Source organism: Eublepharis macularius, chromosome 10 (genome assembly GCF_028583425.1).
Source record: "Eublepharis macularius isolate TG4126 chromosome 10, MPM_Emac_v1.0, whole genome shotgun sequence".
NCBI classification, from domain to species: domain Eukaryota; kingdom Metazoa; phylum Chordata; class Lepidosauria; order Squamata; family Eublepharidae; genus Eublepharis; species Eublepharis macularius.
Genome location: NC_072799.1, coordinates 17,754,533 through 17,775,378, shown reverse-complemented (window position 1 = coordinate 17,775,378; position 20,846 = coordinate 17,754,533). Strand labels below are relative to the sequence as shown.

Genomic DNA, 20,846 nt, shown 5'->3' with positions numbered 1-20,846 from the left:
CAAACTGCCCTTAAGTGGGGAGATATTTGGGGGTGCAACTTGGAGAGGGCAGAGTTTGGAGAGGGACAGGGAGGGACCTCATCAGGTCCCTGCTATACAGGTCATCAGGTCCCACTGCTGTACAGTCTACCCTCCAAAGCAGCCATTTTCTCCAGGGGAACGGATGTCTGTCATCTGAAGACTGGTTGTAGAAAAGAGCAAAAGTCCAGTAGCTCCTATAAAACTAACAAAATTTGTGGTAGGGTATGAGCTTTCATGAGTCACAGTGGACTCACATTCTAGCTGTATCTGAAGAAGTGAGCCGTGACTCACGAAAGCTCATACCCTACCACAAATTATGTTAGTCTTACAGGTGCTACTGGACTCTTGCTCTTTTCTACTGCTACAGACAGACTAACACAGCTACCCATCTTGAAGATTAGTTGCAATTCTGGGAGATCTTAGCCCCACCTGGAGTTTGGTAGCCTAAGTGGGAATGTGTACTGCATTCAAAGAGTGTAGTGGGCAGAAATCATGACCAAGGCCCCAGAAAGTCAGTTTAAACTATATTAAACAACTGGTTTTTTGGACCAGGCTGCCCATTCGCATAAATAAATCAATAGCTAACACGCCTCTCCGTTCTTCAATTCGTTATCACCTTCACCACAATCTAGAATAGTAGATTATTATTCCCATTAAAGTGATGACAGATGTACTGTTTTCACACTGCTTACTGGCCACAGAACTTCGCGCCGAGCTCCTGGAACGACAGCGTCTTCCTAGTATGATTTCGCGCGAGAACAGTTCTCACGCGAAATCACACCAGGAAGACGCTGTTGTTCCGGGAGCTCGGCGCGATGTTCCGTGGCCGGGAAGCAGTGTGAAAACGACCATGGTAGTGAAGACAATGGCCACTTGCTTATCTGCACATTGCAGAATTATGCAGTAGGATGAACAGGCTGCAGCTGCCAGCACTGCCTACTTGGTGTCAGATTCCTCTCATCTGGAGCTAGGGAAACACGTAAGGGGAGGTCATCATAACTGTAAAATCAAAAAGAGTCCAGTGGCACCTTTAAGACTAACCAATTTTATTGTAGCACAAGCTTTCGAGAATCACAGTTCTCTTCGTCAGATGCATGAGAACTGTGATTCTCGAAAGCTTATGCTACAATAAAATTGGCTAGTCTTAAAGGTGCTACTGGACTTTTTTTGATTTTGCTACTACAGACTAACACGGCTAACTCCTCTGCATCATAATTGTGCATCTCCCACCCCTGCTCAGCAACAGCCAATGGCAACACCTCATACATTTCCATGACTACACATTCTTGGAGAAGAGATGGAGAAGTCAACGTGGTGTTGCCATTTTCTCTCGTCTTTCCAGTTCATCACAATCTATAAATGGAGTGGGAGAACTAATAAGCATAACCGCTCTGGGTTTCCACAATGATACATGAAAATAAAAGAAGAAAAAACAAGGCAAATCAGCCCTTTTTTAAAACTCAACTGATATAAGTCAACATTTAAAGCATAAAAGTATGGTCTCTTGTCGCTAGTTCAATGCAGCCTAATCTGGAATATGGTTCTCACGTAGGAAGTTCTATAATCGTATGCCAAAGTGGATAAGGGTGGAGGAAGTTTAATAAGGACAGCTAGATACAGTTGAGATATTTTCCCCATATTTTCTCCAGGGAAATAATAATAAAACACATCTGACTAACCTCTATGCACTTCGGCTGAATCAATTAACATTTAGTCATGGATTCCTCGGCTGGCCAGCCTACATCTGTCTGCATTGTTTTGCAAAAATGTTTTCATGCCTGGAATTTCATGCCATTTAAATGGCACGGGGGGGGGGGGGAAATCTCTCCAATTGCCTTTTTTTTTTTTTTGCCAAAATCATATAAGTACACACCAATTGACAACCAGATAGTGTTGATGGGTGGATTTAAATGTCATTGGTCATCATTTTTGCTAGCTGAGAATAGAGATTATTATTACACAAGACTGAAGACTCTGCGATGGATCCTACGGCTTCTTTGTGCTATGTAAGGAGTCTTGTTTGCATTAACTGAAGCACAAGCCCTCCTCTGCTAAAATTAAGCCCTCTTTTTTTTGTCACAGCTGATTAAGGAGAATATGCACTGTTAACACGCCTTCCAATTAGACCAGGAGTAGCCAAATGTTTTGGCCTAAGAGTCCTAACTGGATCTCCTCCTACTTTCTGTGAAGAACATTGGCTCTTCCTGTTTTCAGACTAGTTGCCAAGTCCCCTTACCCTCCGAGCTGGAGGTGGGAGACCTGGCACTTACCTTTTTACTTTCCATTTTGTGCACACGTATGCTCCTGGCCTGCTTGATGACATCACTTCCGGGAAGTGATGTCACCGCACAGACCACGTGCCACCCCTGGGAGTGCTCCCACACTCAGCAGGGGGCCAAATCAGGGCCAATTTGGCCTGAATCGGGCCACTGCAGAGTGCAAAAGCACTGCCGAGGCGACATGACAGACCTTGGAGTGCTCCTGCATGCTGCAGTGGCCTGATTTGGCCTACTGTGGAGCACAGGAGTGTGCCGTGCTGCCCAGGAGCGCGCCCCAGGAGGTGTGCTTTCCCGCCTTTTCCCCTGCCAGACAAGTACACATGAGGTACGTGGGGTGGAGGGTGGGAGCGCGGGATCCCCCACCCCAGCTGGGGACTGGAAACCCTATTTCAGACCCGGATGTGGTCCTTTATGCACTTGATGGGGGAGAGTGCAGACAAGTATCGCTGATTTATGGCACAGCTGGAGGGGTTTCAAAGCAAGGGACTAATAGGTGGTTTGCTATGGTCTGCCTCCACATAGTGACCCCTGGTCTTCCCTGGAGGTCTCCCATTCAATTACTAACCAAGGCCGACCCTGCTTAGCTTTCAGGATCTGATGAGATTGGGCTTGCCTCAGCTTTCCACATCAGGGCTCTTTACCCCCTTGGCCTTAAGCATTTTCCAGGTGCATCTGCTCCCTAGTTAATCTATGTATTAGGATGTTTTATGATTTTAAATTGTATATAGGATGAAATATGTTTTTAAACTTGGTTGTGATCCGCCCTGAGCCTGCTGATGTGGGGAGGGCGGAATATAAATTAAATATAAATAAATAGTCGCTGCTGCAGTTTTGTGGGTTAATGCTTCGGACAAATTGTTAAGCAGCTCAAGGGGTGGTTGAAAAAGTCCATGGGCCACACCTGGGCCCCAGATCATAATTTGCCTTCCTCTCAGACTCTCATTGAACGTTCATTCAATTTACCTGTGGTAAATTGGCCAAGGTTGATACCTATGGTATTGTAGGCCATGGAATATCTGCCAGTTATGCTAATGCTGAAGGAAATGCTAAGAGGTTGCCTGCTGGAGTCTCCCCACAACTGTAGCACTGACTCCAGGCAGGCTTACTTTTCCCAGAACAGCAAGATAGATTTTCTGTTTGTCTAGAAAGTGCAGGATACTCTATTAAAATGCTTCTTTGTCAAGCAGAAAGGAACAGACCCAGAATGGGAACAGAACTTTCCCCATCTCCAGTGTGTGTGTGTGTGCGTGCGTGTGTGCGTGTGTGCGTGTGTGCGTGCACGCGTGTGTACATTTATTTCCCAAGTGTTTCTGTTCTTCCTTCTTCTTTTACTATTTGTACCTCCTTTCCCTTCTCCACCAGTAGTTTGGGAGTGCCTGCCAACTATAATAGTCATTTATAAAAATCAGAAGCAGAAAGCCAACATTTATAACAAAATACAATCTTGCAACAGGCATGCCAGATTAACAGGAATGAGCTATCCAGAATGCCATGCCTACTGCCTGAGTTTAGCAATGCAGATCTACTCAGTCCTTCAGCTGGGAGCCTCAGATCAGAAACTCTGGCCGCAAGAACTCAGGTGCTTTACTCGCTGCACCAGTGGGCTAGTTTGCCATCCTGGTCTCTGCTGGACTTTAGTATCCCTAAATTACAGGGCCACAGACAGCTACTAGTTTAGCAGGGGTCGGAGGCAAACTAGAGTTCCACCTAGTCCTATCAAGCTTCCAACTTTGGCATGAGAAATCTGTCACTCAGAGGCAAGCTACAAGTGATGCCTGACACAGGTTGGACATTTGTCAGCTTCCCTCAAGTTTTGATGGGAAATGTAGGCATCCTGGTCTCGCAGCTTGGCTCTCCGACTGCTGTCCAATGGACTTTTCAACTGTCACTTGTCCAACATTCTGCCAAGCTGCCTACATTTCCCATCAAAACTTGAGGGACGCCGACAAGTGTCCAACCTGTGTCAGGCGTCACTTGTAGTTTGGATCTCAGGCAAGTCTCTGCAGCTCTCAGACTGCCCATCCCTGCTTATTGGTTTAACAGCCAGCCTCCCCTGCTACATGGGTGCCTTCAGATCATCTTGCCTCCTTTCCTCATTGCACAAAATACTTGCAGCTAAAACATTCTGCCATTACCAAATGCTTGTTTTGGTTGGCACAATCAAATGTTAGTTCGTCAAACTTCCTCTCCTTCAAGCATTCTGTTTCTTTCAATACAGAGAACTTCCAGACGTAAATCGTGATAAACAAGCAAGCAAAACAAAAAAAGAATCTCCTTCTTCAAAAGCCAAGAGTGAATTGGTGGTGGGAGAGGGGGGGGGGGGGAAGCTAAAGATAAATGTTATCATTCGCAAAAGAAACTGTTATTTTTCTTAAATTCAATCATTAATCATTTCCGGCATCTGCTGGGACAAAATGCAACTCGCCATTAGTCAGTCAAGACAAAATCCGCAATAGATTTATTGTGAGAAAAATATCCTACCTGGTATCACTTCAAAGAGAAATTTCCCTGGACTTTCATCATTGCAAGGGTGCTCAATCACTCGGTTTCCTGGCAAGAATATGGTCCCCTTAAAGTAAAAAGAAATTCAGGGTGAGGCTTTAACACAAGCAGTAAAGATGCTGAATCCAAAGACTGAAATGCACCACATATTAAATCTCGCTCCTACCTAAACAGCCTTCTGGAAGATGTTTAAGCTCTGGCTTTGGTGAGTCTCCAGATTTCACTGTTATGGAGCAGATACTGAGTATTCCTCACTGTATTCCTCATTAGCTAAGCTTGGCACACTTAAGAGGGCATTCTTAACCACTGTTCAGCCTGGTGCAGACATAATGCTGAACCATGGCTAGTGCTAGCCATGGTGGTATAGAGTGTCCTCAAGTCATAGCTGACTTACGGTGACCCCTGGTGTGGTTTTCGTAGCAAGAGACTAATAGATGTGGTTTTCCATTGCCTGCCTCTCAACCCTGATCTTCGTTGAAGGTCTCTATCCAATTACTAACCAAGGCCAACTCTGCTTAGCTTCTGAGATCTGAGGAGATCAGGCTCGCCTGGGCTACCCATAGGGTTGCCAGGTCTCTTTAGTCCCCCAGCGGGGGACTGGGAACGCGGCACTCACCATCTGCAGTGTCTGGCATTCCTTCTCCATTCCCAACGTGCGTGATGACATCACTTCCAGGAAGTGATATCATCATGTGGCTCAAAGGGCGGCTCAGTGTGCATTCCAGCGCTCGCCAAAGGGCTGACTCGTCCCCATGGGCCCAATTCGGCCCGAAACAGGTCCGTTGTGGGGCACATGGGCATGCTGCACTGCCTGGAGGCACGCCACACCGCTGGGGGGGCACCCCGTGGGCCTGCCCCCTGCTGGCCAGGTAAGTGAGGTCAGGGGAAGGAGGTGGGAACAGGGGATCCCCCTGCCACGGGTGGGGGATTGGCAGCCCTAGCTACCCAGGTCAGGACAGTGCTAGCCATTACTGGGTGCCTTAATCCTAGTTCAGATCCCAAATGCAAAGTGAAACTATGGCTGACCCTGCTGAGCTCAGTAAAACTTCACTGTTATAGAAACAAAGACATTGCAAATCAGATTAAAATAATTAATAAAAATCAAGAGCTTCATCTGCTAAGACCTATCACCACCTACTCACAGAGCAGATGCAGAGACAGATACCACAAAGCCTTGGTTTGTGGCCAGTCCTTAATAATGGACATAATTTTTATTTATTTAAACACTTCATTTATATCCCACCTTTCTCCCCAATGGGGACCCAAAGTGACTTGCCCATTTCTGCTACTAGATTGGCCAGTCAGTGGTAGCTTCACATGAATACATGAGCTTGCCTTATATTGAATCAGACCCTTGACCCATCAAGGTCAATATTGTCTACTCAGAGTAGCAGGAGGTCTCCAAAGTCTCAGGCAGAGGTCTTTCATATCACCTACTTCCTAATCTAGTTTGCTGTAGTGGTTAAGACTAGAGTGGTAGGAGTGATCTGGAGAAGCGGGTTTGACTCCCTACTCCTCTGCTTGAAGCCAGCTGGGTGACCTTGGGTCAGTCACAGCTTCTTGGAGCTCTCTCAGCCCCACCCACCTCACAGGGTGATTATATAAATCGAGTGTCGAATATTATTATAATCCTTTAAACTGGACACGGCAGGGAATTGAACCTGGGACCTTCTGCAGGCTAATAAAATGTCCTACCGCTGGGCCATAGTCTCTGTTCTCCATTTTATCCTCACAAGATTCCCCAAGGTCACCTAGCAAGTTTCCATGGCAGAGCGGAGATTTGAACTGGACTCTTCCATATTGTAGACCAACACTCTAACCACTTTACCACACTGGCTCCTTGATGAATAAAAGCAAAGCACAGCAAAGAGTTATGACATCGTATCAACTTAGAAACAGCACGATAGAGGAGAAGCAGATTTTGGGGGCTGAAGTTGTAGAACTTTAGATGTCAACATATCGGTACACTATATAGTGGTTATTAAGCTTTTCAGTAAATACAGCTGAAGCTAAGTATCCATCTTGTTACCGGCATGTGGATCTGAGAGAGACTTCTCTTGTCTATGCCACCTGCAACCCTGGGGTATGCAGAATAAAGAATCCCATTTTGACATCATTAATAGCCTCCCCATTCTGTTGAACACTGAGCAACCTGACAGCCCCCCCCCCCCCCCCCGCAATAGCTGTCCCAGTTTGAGAAGATGCATTTAATGGCCTGGGTGAAATATTTCTCTGTTCTTGGTGTCCCAACACCTGGGCCATTTCCACACTACTTACCTTCATCTGGAATGCCACAGAACGTTGCGAAAAGCCCTCGGAAGATAGCATCTTCTCGCGCGAGTTTTGAGCAAAACTCGCACGAGAAGACACTATTTTTCACGACGTTCTGCAGTGTTCTGGATGAAGGTAAGTAGTGTGGAAACGGCCCTAATTATTCAAATCTAGTTCCTTCACTCTCCCGGGATTTCTTTTGCAGCATAAGCACACACCTGGAGACACTTTTCCTTCCCAATATGCCCAGATCTTCCTTCCTTCCATGTGTTCCATTCCAGATTCCCAGAGGGGAATACAAAGGGAAAATATTTATTGCTGAACCTGGAGGCAGTAATTGAAATTAATTGAACAGGCTTGGCAGCCAGTCTCCATTTTATTAAAGCCAGCCTCCTTCGGCTTCAGTCACAAATATATTTGCATCTTTCCTGCTTTGTGTACTTGCATTAAAGAATCTCTTTCTCAAACCTATTTTTCCCTGTTGTCATATGCAATTACTTTATCTTCCAGAAACTGATTTTGTTTGCGGATTTTATATACTGTGCCTCCAGACTTTTTATGGCTAAGCCTAATTGAAAGCCTTCTGGAAATGGGTTGCCTAACTTTCTAGAGGGGGCTGGAATGGAGTTGGGGGCTTCTAAATGAGATGGACTGCCTTGGGAGTGACCAAACACTCTCCAACACAACCACAGTTGGGTCAGAAGAACAAGTGCCTTCACAGGCTGAGGTGGCAGGAAGCAGGGCGAGATCAAGGGGGCAGGGGGGGTAGTCGGCCCCCGGCACCACCAGGGAGGGGGCGCCGGGAGCAGCTGCCAGCTGCCAGAGGGCGCAGGCAGCAGCCCCCCCCGTGCCTCGCAGCCTCCCGCACTGCCTTTCGCCTGCCCCGCAGGACAGGGGGTGGCTGGCTTGCTGTGCACCCCCTGTCCTGCAGGGTAGGCAAAAGGCAGCGCGGGGGGCTTCGGGGCTGCCCGCGCCATTTGCCTGCCCTGTAGGACAGGGGGTGGCTGGCCGCCCCCTGTCCTGCAGGGCAGGTGAATGGCGCAGGTGGCCGCGCTGCCTTTTGCCTGCCCTGCAAGACAGGGGGTGCATGGCAAGCCGGCCACCCCCTGTCCTGTGGGGCAGGAGAAAGGCGTGGGTGGCTTCCCAGCCCCGCAAGCTGCCTCCGCCGTTCTGCCCTGCGTGATGATGTCAACGAAGTGACATCATCACACAGCACTGGGCGCGTGCACAAAGTGGTCGGCCTAGGGTTAGCCCAGGCGTGGGCAACCCTAGATCCGGTGCTGGCAGGAAGGAGAAAGATAGTTGCATCTCCCTTCAGGTGACGAAATGGCTAAAGCCAGTCATGTTACAACGATACAAAATGTCCGATACACAGTTTTCAGCTGGAAATGGAATCAAATAGCTGCATTATAACTATTAATAAAAATGGTAACATTTAAGAACAAATAGACTTGGTGTTACTCTATGAAACTGAGAGCTACTGCAGTATAAGGATACGGAATGGAGCTAAGAATAAATTGCTCACATTGTACCATTGTCATGAACTCCATAAGTGGCCTTAGGCAAGCCTTCAGTTCTCTTCCCACAACCTGAAATATGGATATCATAACACCGGACCACCTTCCAGAGTTCAATAATTACTGAGAAAATGAATTAAAGTGTTGGAAATATTGCAGAGTTTAAAGTGCTATATAAATACTATGTATTATTTACAGCACCGCACAATAATCATGTCAGCAATAGGTTACGAAGACATCATAATACATAATATTTATTTAAATGCATGTTTCATTGGAGTCCAACTTGTTCAATGCAACCTTCAGCTATAGCAAAAGCAGGCTGAACATGCATTTGCACATAATACAGCAAGCAAGACTCACTGATATGAAAAGCAGGAGTTATACAGCAAATCAATCACCAGCAACAAAACAAACAGCTTGTCCCCCATGGCCTCCTTCTATCTGCAAAAGGGCACTGGGTAGAAAACGGGGCTGATGAAGCCGCTCCTGCCTCCATGTGTACTTGGGAGCCTATCCCCCCCCCACACACACATGTAGTCACACATTAAATATGAGTTGGATTGGGGTTTCCCCCAAACAACCTCACGCCTGGCCAATGGGCCTCTCTAGAAGGAGCTATGCCCATGCCAACACTGGGGAGCATGCCAGCTCTATGAATCCAGATGTGGGGAAGTAACATGCCAGTTCCACCATTGAAGCGATGAGAGCTGGCCCACCCTGAAAATGACTGTGAGGTTTAATGGGAAGACAGGGCTTGCAGTAGCTGACAGATATTTAAACTTCCCAATTCCAGGTTGAGGAGGACTCCCTGTTCTAGCCGGAAGTGACCGGGAGGGATACAGAATCCTGAGAACAGTCTCCCCTCCTGAGATGAGGCCCAAAGTGGGAGTCAGATGTGGTTGCCCCTTCTCCACATAGCAGATAAAGGCCAGACAAGATCTCCTGCTGGCAGAATCAACATTTGGTTACTATGGACAGCTGAGCCACAGGCTGTTGCTAGTTGAGACAGCTGGTTCCTCTGGGGAAAGCAAAGCAGCTAGCGGCCCCCACTGTACACCAGAATGAGGAGAGCACAGAGTAGGGCCTCCAAAGAAGGCTGGGGTTGCTGGGTAGATTCTTATGGGATCACAAGGCCCTTTAAATATCCCTACCACCATCAAGACCCCCCACCCCCAAAGTGAAGTTTGATTCCATCTCAAATAAAAGTATGTCTCTCACACACAAACAGAGAGACCATAAGAGCATAGAGTTTTCTGATGGGATTGGAGAGCCAGCCTAATAAACAATTTTGTCTATTAGTGCCTACCCTACGTGTGAGCTATTTCAATGACATTATTGGCATTATACAACCATTAACTAACAATTGCCTGGTTTTGAAAGTATTCTATAAGCATTGCTTTGACTGATGTTATTACCATCAATCAGAATCCTCCCCACCCCCTTAAACCCCATTGATTCTTCAGTTGCTTTTGTGCAGCTACATCACAGTTGCTAACAGCAACTGAGGAGGAGCACAGAAGAAATGTCCTTATAGTACATATCCTCCACTCACATGCATAAAATATATATATTTTAAAGATTTCATTTCTATTGCACCTTGGCAGCTTCCATTTCCTCTGCATGTTGAGTGCTGAAAACAAATATAATTAAAGAAACTGAACTCCTGCCACCAAAACCCATAGAATATTACTCTTTCAAAGCTAGTCACAGGCAACTAATTTACAAGATGTTGGAGAGAGAATCTAAAGCATGAGCACGCACTTTTTCGGCTAGGGAAACAGAACCCACTTGCATGAAATTTTCAGCTGGTAAGAATATACATGAATGCTAATAATTAAGAATCCCAGGAGGAGTATATTATGATCGAAGACCTGATATCCTCCTCTTTTGCTGTACTCTGTTATAGTTGGTTTGGCCATAGATGGTATCCCTTAATTATGAAATGCAGCGCTTCTTTATCTTTTCATACTGAGCACTCTAGCACTTTTTTTCTTTCAGGGCCAATAGTCATACCATGAGATAGCTGCTGCGGGGAGCAAATTGCCAGCTATTTAATTCACTCATCACTGGGAGGGGGCACAAAATGTGGGGGTGGACTATTTGAATGTTCTGCATCAAGAACCAAGGCAGGCCCTGTTGTCTTTAGATTGTTAGGTCTATTCCACTTTCCTTATTCTGCATTATTCAGCTCCCTCCACATCAGGGCCGTTTCCAGATGGCTTACCTGAAGCCGCTCCATGCTGCAATGTTGTGGATCGTGCCGGGGAAAACGCGACGTCGCACAAAACTCGCACGACAAAACGTGATATTTTGCGTTTTCCCCAGCACGATCCACAACATTGCGGCATGGAGCGGCTTCAGGTAAGCCATCTGTAAACGGCCCTGATTTCTAGCATCCATCTGATTCTGATGCATAGGGACATTCATCGGATGGGTGAGGGAGACAGGTATTTCCTCGACCATGGTAGGAGAATACATCCCTCGTAACTGTGAAAAAGAAGCATAAGGGGATGGAAGCAACCTCCATGTGGATCAGGCACGCCAATTCTTGATACTCTAACCATCAGGGCCAGGCCAACGCCATGGGCAACCCTATTCGAACAACAGACCTGGAAAAAATGTTCTCCAGATTAGCAGCCTTGTGTTGGAAAATGGATCCTGATGCGTAGCAAACAGACGGTGTTGCTCTGTTGATCAGCCAAAGCAAAAGGCCAGGCACAATATTGCCAGGCAATCCATTTAGAATTCTCACCTCAGAGCGACCAAGTTCTTAATTTTTGCCCACAACTCTCATATGGGCAGGGAGGGGAACAAATCCCAAACCCCAACCTTATTATGTTTTTATCTTCCTTTTCAGACAACAGTTGGCTCCCAATGCAGGTTACAGTAATTAAAATTCAATACGCACTGCTGGTACACACTTCTGGAGCTGGGCCGTATATAGTCATTGCACATGCCTCTCTCGAAAATTTCTTTCTTACCTCAGGCAACAGTGGTCTATGGCAAACTATTCCTCATCCTTCTGCTATCTTACATAAACCAAACCAGAGCTTTTTTTCTGGGAAAAGAGGTGGTGGAACTCAGTAGGTTGCCCTCGGAGAAAATGGTCACATGGCTGGTGGCCCCGCCCCCTGATCTCCAGACAGAGGGGAGTTGAGATTGCTCTCTGCACCACTCAGCAGCGCAGAGGGCAATCGAAACTCCCCTCTGTCTGGAGATCAGGGGGCGGGGCCACCAGCCATGTGACTATTTTCAAGAGGATCCGGAACTCCGTTCCCCCGTGTTCCCCCTGAAAAAAAGCCCTGAACCAAACCAAACCAAAAACATACTTCCTCTGTTCTATGCTGTTTTACACTTTGCTAGCAACTAGCTGCCCACCTCCAGGTGGAGCCTTGAGATCTCCCAGAATTATAGCTCATCTCCAGAAAGAGATCAGTTCCCCTGGAGAAAATGGCAACTTTGGAGGGAGGCCTCTCTACGGCATTATATCCCACCCACCAGATGCTCCACCCTCAATTCACCAGGAATTTCTTGACTCAAGTTGGCAACACTACCAGCAGCACTGGCAAAGGAGGGAAGGAATTCATAAAATACTGGGGGGGAAATGAGAAGGAAGAGAGAGGGAAGGAAGCCCCTGAACCCATAATCTGCTTATGCAGATCCACCTGGTGGAGGGGGACACATGACAGGATCTCTTCTTTGTGCAAGCAAGCCACCCTTAAAGGTAAAGGTAGTCCCCTGTGCAAGCACTGAGTCATTACTGACCCACAGGGGGATGTCACATCATGACGTTTTCTTGGCAGACTTTTTACAGGGTGGTTTGCCACTCATTTTACCGACCTTGGAAGGATGGAAGGCTGAGTCAACCTTGAGCCGGCTACCTGAAACTTCCGCTGGAATTGAACTCAGGTCATGAGCAGAGCTTTGACTGTAGTACTGCAGCTTGCCACTCTGCGCCATGGGGTTCCTCTTAGCGGGGGCAACAAAATGAGTACAGCAAAGGTGACCTGCATATTTTCCACTTGCTTGAGATTTGCTGACTATACAAAGAACTACTACCTTGCTGCAGTGAGCAACTCGGAATTCTTTCACCTTGGTGTGCGAGAGTGAAAATGACCTCACACTTCAGTGTCGCACATCCCTATTCCCTTCTGTAGCTGAAGGTGGCTCTGGGGTCTGATGTTAGCTGAAACAGGAGTTGCATTTTACAAACTTTCTCCTTGCAAAACCCCATTTTGGGGGCAGTCCTAAGCAGCTCTACTCAAAAGTAAGTCCCATTTTATTCAGTGGGTCTTACTCTCAGGAAAGAATTCTTAGGATTGGAGTCTTCGTGGGTGGCTCATGAAATGCAGTGAGAGTGTATTGTCTTCCCCACCAGGTATCACAGTTCACAGCCCCAACAGGCAATTGCTTTGTCCTAAAGAGGTTATCAAACAGCCAATCTGATTTGCCTATAACATGACATCACCAAGGGTACCCAAAGCTAATGGGCAATGTTGTCAAATTGAACATGTTATTTTCTCTTAGTAAGTTCCAGGGCAACCTCAAGCAGTGGTGCAGAAGGGTGTAACGCTTGTTAGGATTGCAATATTCATCGCCTGCCAAAATCTGTTGAGCTACTTGATCACTTCTCTACTTTTAGTAGGAAAAGGGTTGATTTTTAGAAAAATAGTGCTGAAAGTTTTCAATAAACTATTATGTGGATTAGGGTTGCCAGGTCCAGGCTGGGAAATTCCTGGAGATTTGGGAGGTGGAGCTTGTAGAGGGTGGGGCTTGGGGAGGGGAGGGGCCTCAGAGGGCTATAATGCCATAGAATTCACTCTTCAAAGCAGCCATTTTCTCCAGGGGAACTGATCTCTGTTGCCTGGAGACCAGCTGTAATTCCGGAAGATCTCCAGCTACCACCTGGAGGCTGGCAACCCTGATGTGGGTCCAAGATGATTGAAACCATTCTGCAACATAACCATGAAGGGAAATGAAATATGGCAAAATGAAATTGTTTTACTAGTGCATTCCATGGTAAAATCAATGGGAAAAAAACACTAGTGAACAAGACATGATGCATAGTTGACATCACTGGAAAATGTATATGACATATGCATGGATGCTCAACAGATGGAAGGCCCAGTTCTTACAAAGAGCCAATCTAGGGTTGCCAGGTCCAGGTGGCAACATTCCTGGAGATTTTGGGGGTGGAACCTGGAGAAGGTGGGGTTTGGGGAGGGGAGGAGCCTCAGTGGGGTATAATGCCACAGAGTTCACTTTTCAGAGCAGCCATTTTATCCAGGAGAACTGGTGCCTGTTGCCTGGGGATCAGCTGTAATTCCAGGAGATCTCCAACCACCACCTGGAGGCTGGCAACCCTAAGCCAATCACATGGGAAACCTCTTTCTAGAATGTCTCACTTTCAGTTACAGGTGAGAAATTCACATATAAAAACAAACTGCACATAGAAAACTTGATGTCACAGACGGTTTCCAGTTTCTTCCAGTCATGCCAGTTTTCCATATATATATATTTTAAATGCAGGTGTATTCAGTCATCATCAACTTGCCTTACCTGCAGTCTGAAGAGGCACTCTTGATAAACAGCCTCATCTGCTGTTGCTGAGAATTAGGTCTCAGAGTGTAGTTACATGTTACACTCAGTGTATCAAAAAGTAGACAGGCCCTGACTATTGAGAATTCAAAGACCACACTCCAAACTGTCAAAACTGAGGGCCAAGCTACAAGTGACAAATGACACAGGTTGGACACTTGTCAGCTTCCCTCAAGTTTTGATGGGAAATGTAGGCGTCCTGGTCTTTTCAACTGTCACTTGCCCAACATTCCGCCAAGGTGCCTACATTTCCCATCAAAACTTGAGAGAAGCTGACATGTGTCCAACCTGTGTCATTCGTCACTTGTAGTTTGGCCCTCAGAGGAAACTTGGAAGTATTTGCCTTGACATTGTGCTGAGACAGATGGATACATGGCCAGACAGTTGTTGGGGTTTTATCTTTAGTTATCTCACTAAACTTATTTCCCTGTAGCACTTGAAAAAACAGGAAGCTGAGAGCCAAGCTGCAAGTGACGCCTGACACAAGTTGGACACTTGTCAGCTTCCCTCAAGTTTTGATGGGAAATGTAGGCATCCTGGTTTTACAGCTTGGCTTTCCATTACAGCTGCAAGACCAGACCAAGATGCCTACATTTCCCATCAAAACTTGTGGGAAGCTGACAAGTGTCCAACCTGTGTCAGGCGTCACTTGTAGCTTGGCTCTGAATGAGATAAGGGTGTTTTCCGCATGGGTGCAAGCTTGTGTACTTTCCCTGCGGCTACTAACATAGTGCAGGGCAACAGGACTTCCACATGGCAGTTTTCCCTGCTAGCTTTTTTTAAATTGGTGCTTTAATAGCATTATATCAATATACCATTATACTAAACTATGCATCAGGTACTCAGAGTTCCCAGATTTTTTTAAAAAGTAAGTCTCTAGCCCATTTCATCGCAGATACGTTTTGTTACATATATCTCTGCAAAGAAAGGAACTAGAGACTTTAAAAAAAAAGAAAGCTTGGAACTCAGATAACTTTATGCATATTGTGGTGTAACAACAGTATATCAATATAACCCTATTAAATCACCAATTACGAAAGTAAAACCTTCTGCAGTAGGGAGAGGGAATGGCCACTTTGGGGGAAATGGCTGCTCTGTAGATGTGGCCAGGAGAATAAGAACTTTTCCATTTGCATGGCAGCCACCCAGACTTTGCTGCAATCTTCCCCAAAAATTCAGAGCAAATTAGATATGAGAAAGATCAGAGGAAAGCCGAGGAAACCCCTGGGAGATACACAAATGTACCATGATGCTATGGAGATGCGGGGGGGGGGGGGAATTCCCAGCAGCATCTAACTTGGGGCAAATAAATAACCCATGTGGAAACAACTAATGAGAGGTAAAAAGTCCAGCAGCCCAAAGCATCTCCTTCTTGCTTAGCCCAGTGTCAGGGCAAACACTTCTCTTGATTGTCAACTGCCTGGAGGACCTCTTTAGAATTTTCAAAAGGTACATCCTGGCTGCAGGGCACAGGTAATATCTCAGGATACAGCAGTAAAATGCTTTGGAGCATCAAAAAGATGTTTGCTCAAAGCACTTAACTCTGTGCTAAATCCATTGCTGACTCAAGACACTGAGAGGGAGAGAGGGAGAGAGAGAGACAGACAGACAGACAGACAGACAGCACCTTGAATACGCACACTATGTAAAAGAGTTCAGATTTCATTATGAAGTTGTGTGGCTGGAGAAAATCTATTATACGGGCAGAAGAACGGAATTGCTTTCTTGATAATGGCTGAAAGAGATCTTCACGGTTTAAATTATTCAATACAACCGCTCTTGGTGTCCTTTGCCTATCTTCTAGCAATAATTGCTACCTTGCTGCCTAAAATAAAAAAAATAGTATTTTGAAAGTTCTGCACACTGTCAAGGACTTGAAAGGTTTTAATACAGAATCAGAATTAGCATGAAACTCTTTATTCTCAAAGCAAACTGGAGTTTCTAGAAGAAATATCTAAATATATCTCCTCCCGTTTCTTTATTTGGAAGGACTTTTTTTTTTTTAAAAAAAACGTTTTTCAACTGTATGCAGTACATGGACATGTGTAGGGGTGTATTCTGTTGCCCATCCAACAGCCTCAGCTTAGGAATGGAGCCCAGAGGCCTTGGAGTGAGAAGTCCTGCATCCTTCTCCTCTTCTCAGCCCTCCTCCTGCAAGCATAGGAGTGATAAGGCTGTGATTCTTTATTGGCATAGGGTTGCCATCCTCCATGCAGGCCCTGGAATTCTCCTGGAATTACAACTGTACTCCAGAATGTAGAGATCGGCTCCATTGGAAGAAATGGCAACTTTGGAGAATGGGCTATGGAATAACATACCCTCAGCATTCCCTACACACTCTGCCTCCCCAGACTCTGCCCCCCAATGTCCAGGAATTTCCCAAGCCAGAGTTGGCAACTGTAACTGGCTCCTACGCTCTTATAAAGGCAGCGCTAACAGCTGCACATGTCCCATTTGCGCTTCTGGCGTCCCAGACAAGATGCAGCTCCATCTTACACAAATATGGCCAAATCCCTAGAAATTTTAACCTGATGGTTGCAACCTGCTCTCATAGAAACCACATTTTTGTTCCCTTATTTTAAAATGTAACCTTTTAAAAAATTAAAGTATCTTCCAGAATTGAATTTTAAAACCCAACATAAAAACACAGGACCAGTGCAAAAACTTAGATTACCAATGCTAGCTTAAATAAAAAGGTCTTGGCTTCCCATCCAAAAGTACCCAGAGGATGATTTAATGTGCCTCACTGAAAAGAGGATTCAATGGTTGGGCAACCACCACAAAAGAAGAAACTAACTCCAGTTCCTAGATAACATGGCATTGCTGTAAGCAGGGCTTTTTTTCTGGGAAAAGAGGTGGTGGAGCTCAGAACTGCACAATGACATCACTTTGGGTCAGCTGGAACAAGGGGGGAGTTTTTTAAAGTTTAAATTGCCCTTGGTGAGAATGGTCACGTGGCCGGTGGCCCCGCCCCCTGATCTCCAGACAGAGGGGAGTTTAGATTGCCCTCTGCACTGCTTGGCGGTGCAGAGGGCAATCTAAACTCCCCTCTGTCTGTAGATCAGGGGGTGGGGCCACCGGCCACGTGATCATTTTCAAGAGGAGCCAGAACTCTGTTCCACCGCGTTCCCGCTGAAAAAAAGCCCTGGCTGTAAGAAACAGAAAAACTGGCAGTATTGCTATTTAGGAGTTGAAGTGCGTGCAATGTTTTATCGATACACACTTGTACTCCTAATGGGTGGGGGATCATTATTGAAAAGGAATCTTAATATAACCAGATAGACAGATTGCGCTTTTCAGTTTTAACATTATGCACATGGATATCAGTAACAGAAGGACAGGGAAGTAAACAAATGAACCGACAAACTGAAAGCTTTGACCATTCTAACCACGTGTGCACAAAACTCTGTTTGGAGAAATTTGGATGAGGAGAATTTCAGCCATCCCAATTTTCTACATGCATGGATTTCAGAAAAGTGGAGGAGCGATACGACATCCCATTTGCATTTTGAACAAATTTGCTATGCAATTCCAACCAAAGTTGTACCCCTCTAAGTTCACTGTAGTCAATGCATTTTGAAGGGTGTACCGCTGTTTAGGATTGCACTGTTAGTTCCAGATATTTTTTCAAAACACGTAGACTGGCTTATTAGCTGGAGATGAGCAAGGATTTAGTATGGCTGTATTTTTTTTCTATAATCCCTTTAATGTTGTTTAATTGGTTTAGTTTCTCTCACCCTGACCCCACTGGAATTGGGCTGCTTACAAATCCAAATAAATTATAAACAAGATAGGGGTATACAGAGCAGACAACAATCAAAACTGGCTTATCAAACATCTGAGTCAACTCTTTACTGAAAAGTGGTTGCCCTTTTAGTTGGCACAGTCTGCATTTAATAATTGAATTTACCTGGTGATGAATCGGTGTCTCTGACTCCTACTGCATAAGCCATAGTGTTTAATATTTCACAATATTTGACAATAATATAATTCACAATCATAGATTTCCCCATAGCAACTAGACTGTTTCAAATACTAATTTTCCATGAGCAGCATTATCTTTAAAATTCCCATATACAGAAAACCAGTAGGTCAAAGAAAAGATAGACTGGAATCTTTCTATATTGTACATTTCAATATTTATATCTCATTTTTCTCCTGACTGGACTGAAAGCAGTTTACAACATTAAAAACAGCTAAAATACTGAAATGAAGAATAACTAAAAAGAAGAAAGCCATTATACATTACCCATCATACTAACAGACCTCCACTCAGGAGTAGAGATGGGCACGAATCCAATTACGACCCAAAAAAACACACAAACTACGCCAGTTCGTGGTTTGTGAACTACAGCTCATGGAAGCTCCTTTTTATGAACTTCGTTTGGGTCGTATTGGGTTCGTTTGGGTTGTACTGGGAAAGGGACAACTTAAATGGCCATTTCCCTGAGGAAATGGCCATTTAAACTTTTCCTGCAGCTTGCAAGTGGCAGGGCCCTTTAAACTATAAGCTGGCAGGCGGCAGGGAGGGAACCCCTGCCACCATGGCTATTTGAGGGGCAAGAAGGCCGTTTTTGGCCTCGTCCACCACCCTGCGGGCATGCAGAGGGACGGAGAAGTCCTAAAATGGCCTTTCTGCTCCTCACAGGAGGTTTGGGCATTTAAAGGGTCCTGTTGCCAGCAGGAGGCAGGGAGGGGGATCCCCCCCTTGCTGCCTGCCAGCTGATAGTTTAAAGGGACTTGCCACTTGCAAGGCAGGAAAGGGCCCTTTAAACTGTTAAAGACCCCTTTCCGTGCCACTGCTAAGTGGCCGGAAAGGGGTATTTAAACCCCATGAACCACAAACCACTAACTGCTTTGTAACTGGCCCAGTTCCATGCCAGTTCATGGTTCGTGATTCGTGGAAACCCCACGAACCACGAACCTCCTGGTTCAGGTTTTTTTTGGTTAATGCCCATGTCTACTCAGGAGCCTCTAAAAGCATATCAGAATCATTCTGCTTTGCAAAACCCCTGAAATCTTTGCAAGGTTGTAGCCTTCCTCACATCCTTGTTCTATAAAACCCTGACCTATAAAACAAGAAAGGCCATTGAGAAAGCCTGGGACAAAACAGTTTTCACTGACCTGAGTGGAGGAACTGTTAATAATCCCAGATCTAAAAATATTTTCTCCCTGACATACTAGTCTTTTTTGTGGGGGAACATTCAGCCATGAGGTCACCCCTGCAACATCTGTCTCCTCAGTAAAAACTTGGTGTTGGTGACAGGACAAACTGCCAAGGCCAACCAGCCCTGGTGGCTTGACAGTTGGTTTTCCTCTTCTGCCTCTTTCACAAATGTGTGAAACTTTAGGACACAACACAAAAACAACAACAACATTCAATTTATATATCGCTCTTCAGGACAACTTAATACACACTCAGAGTGGTTTACAAAGTATGCCATTATTATCCCCACAACAAACACCCTGTCAGGAGGGTGGGGCTGAGAGAGCTCCAGAGAGCTGTGACTAGCGCAAAGTCACCTAGCTGGCTTCAAGCGGAGGAGTGGGGAATCAAACCTGGCTCTCCAGATTAGAGTCCCACGCTCTTAACCACTACACCAAACTAGCTCTACACCTCTACACCAAGCCAAGCTGGCCAAAAACAAGTGCAAACAAACTAGGCTTGCTAAGTTGTGGGGAGCGTTGAGGGTGGAGATATGGGGGTCCTCTTCTTTGCCATGATATCACTTCCAGGAGAACCAGAAGTGGTAAAACCATAGGGGTAAAACCAGGGCTTTTTTCTGGGAAAAGAGGTGGTGGAACTCAGTGGGTTGCCCTCAGAGAAAATGGTCACATGGCTATTGGCCCTGCCCCCTGATCTCCAGACAGAGGGGAGTTTAGATTGCCCTCCGCGCTGCTTGGTGGCGCAGACGTCAATCTAAACTCCTCTCTGTCTGGAGATTGGGGGGTGAGGCCACCAGCCATGTGACCATTTTCAAGAGGTTCCGGAACTCCGTTCCCCTGCGTTCCCCCTGAAAAAAAAGCCCTGGGTAAAACCATATAGTTGTAAAACCACATCGCTTCTGACAATTCCTAGAGCTACCTGATGTCACTTCCAGGTTTCCTTTGAAGTGACATCACAGCACAGATAATGTCAACTTTTCAAAAAAAAAATTCAAACAGTGGTGGGCAATGAGGCCTTCCAGCAGGAGGCCTAGCAGCCCTAAGACAAACAAAGGAGAAGGCGTAGCTGGGATCTTAGAACAACATGATAAGTGGGAAGGGCATGGAAATTATTTTGCACCTGCTTGAGATTCTGATGAACGTTTCAGTTCTGCACGCAATTAAAAAGCGATGAGGCTCCTTCTTCGGAATGAAAACATTCATTGAGCAGATTGGGGAGGCTGTTCTGTGATCACCCATGTAATTTATACAGGCTCCCTGACTGAGCCATCGAATTGAAATATGGAAGCCAGCACATTTTAATTTTTTGAGCAATAATGTACTCTGATAACTGTAAAATACACAGAAAAACAGAAAACTAAAATAACAAATAAAAGACAAATAAAACAGAAACAAGAAAAGAGAATTAGGAAACAGTCATCTGAATGCTCAACTAGTTTATTGATAAAAACCCAGAGCGGCTGCAGTTTCCATAACTGGTCCCCACCAG

The 20,846-nt window shown here is 45.6% G+C and overlaps 1 protein-coding gene across 2 annotated transcripts in view; it reads right to left on the bottom strand.

Moving 5' to 3' along the window:
- ARHGAP24 (Rho GTPase activating protein 24) overlaps positions 1-20,846 on the bottom strand; it is a 426,579-nt gene that overhangs the window by 243,216 nt on the left and 162,517 nt on the right. For both annotated transcript variants that reach the window (XM_054989835.1, XM_054989836.1), the window contains exon 3: positions 4,782-4,869. In XM_054989835.1, coding sequence (XP_054845810.1) covers positions 4,782-4,869 — 88 coding nt within the window. The remainder of the gene's footprint in view (positions 1-4,781; positions 4,870-20,846) is intronic.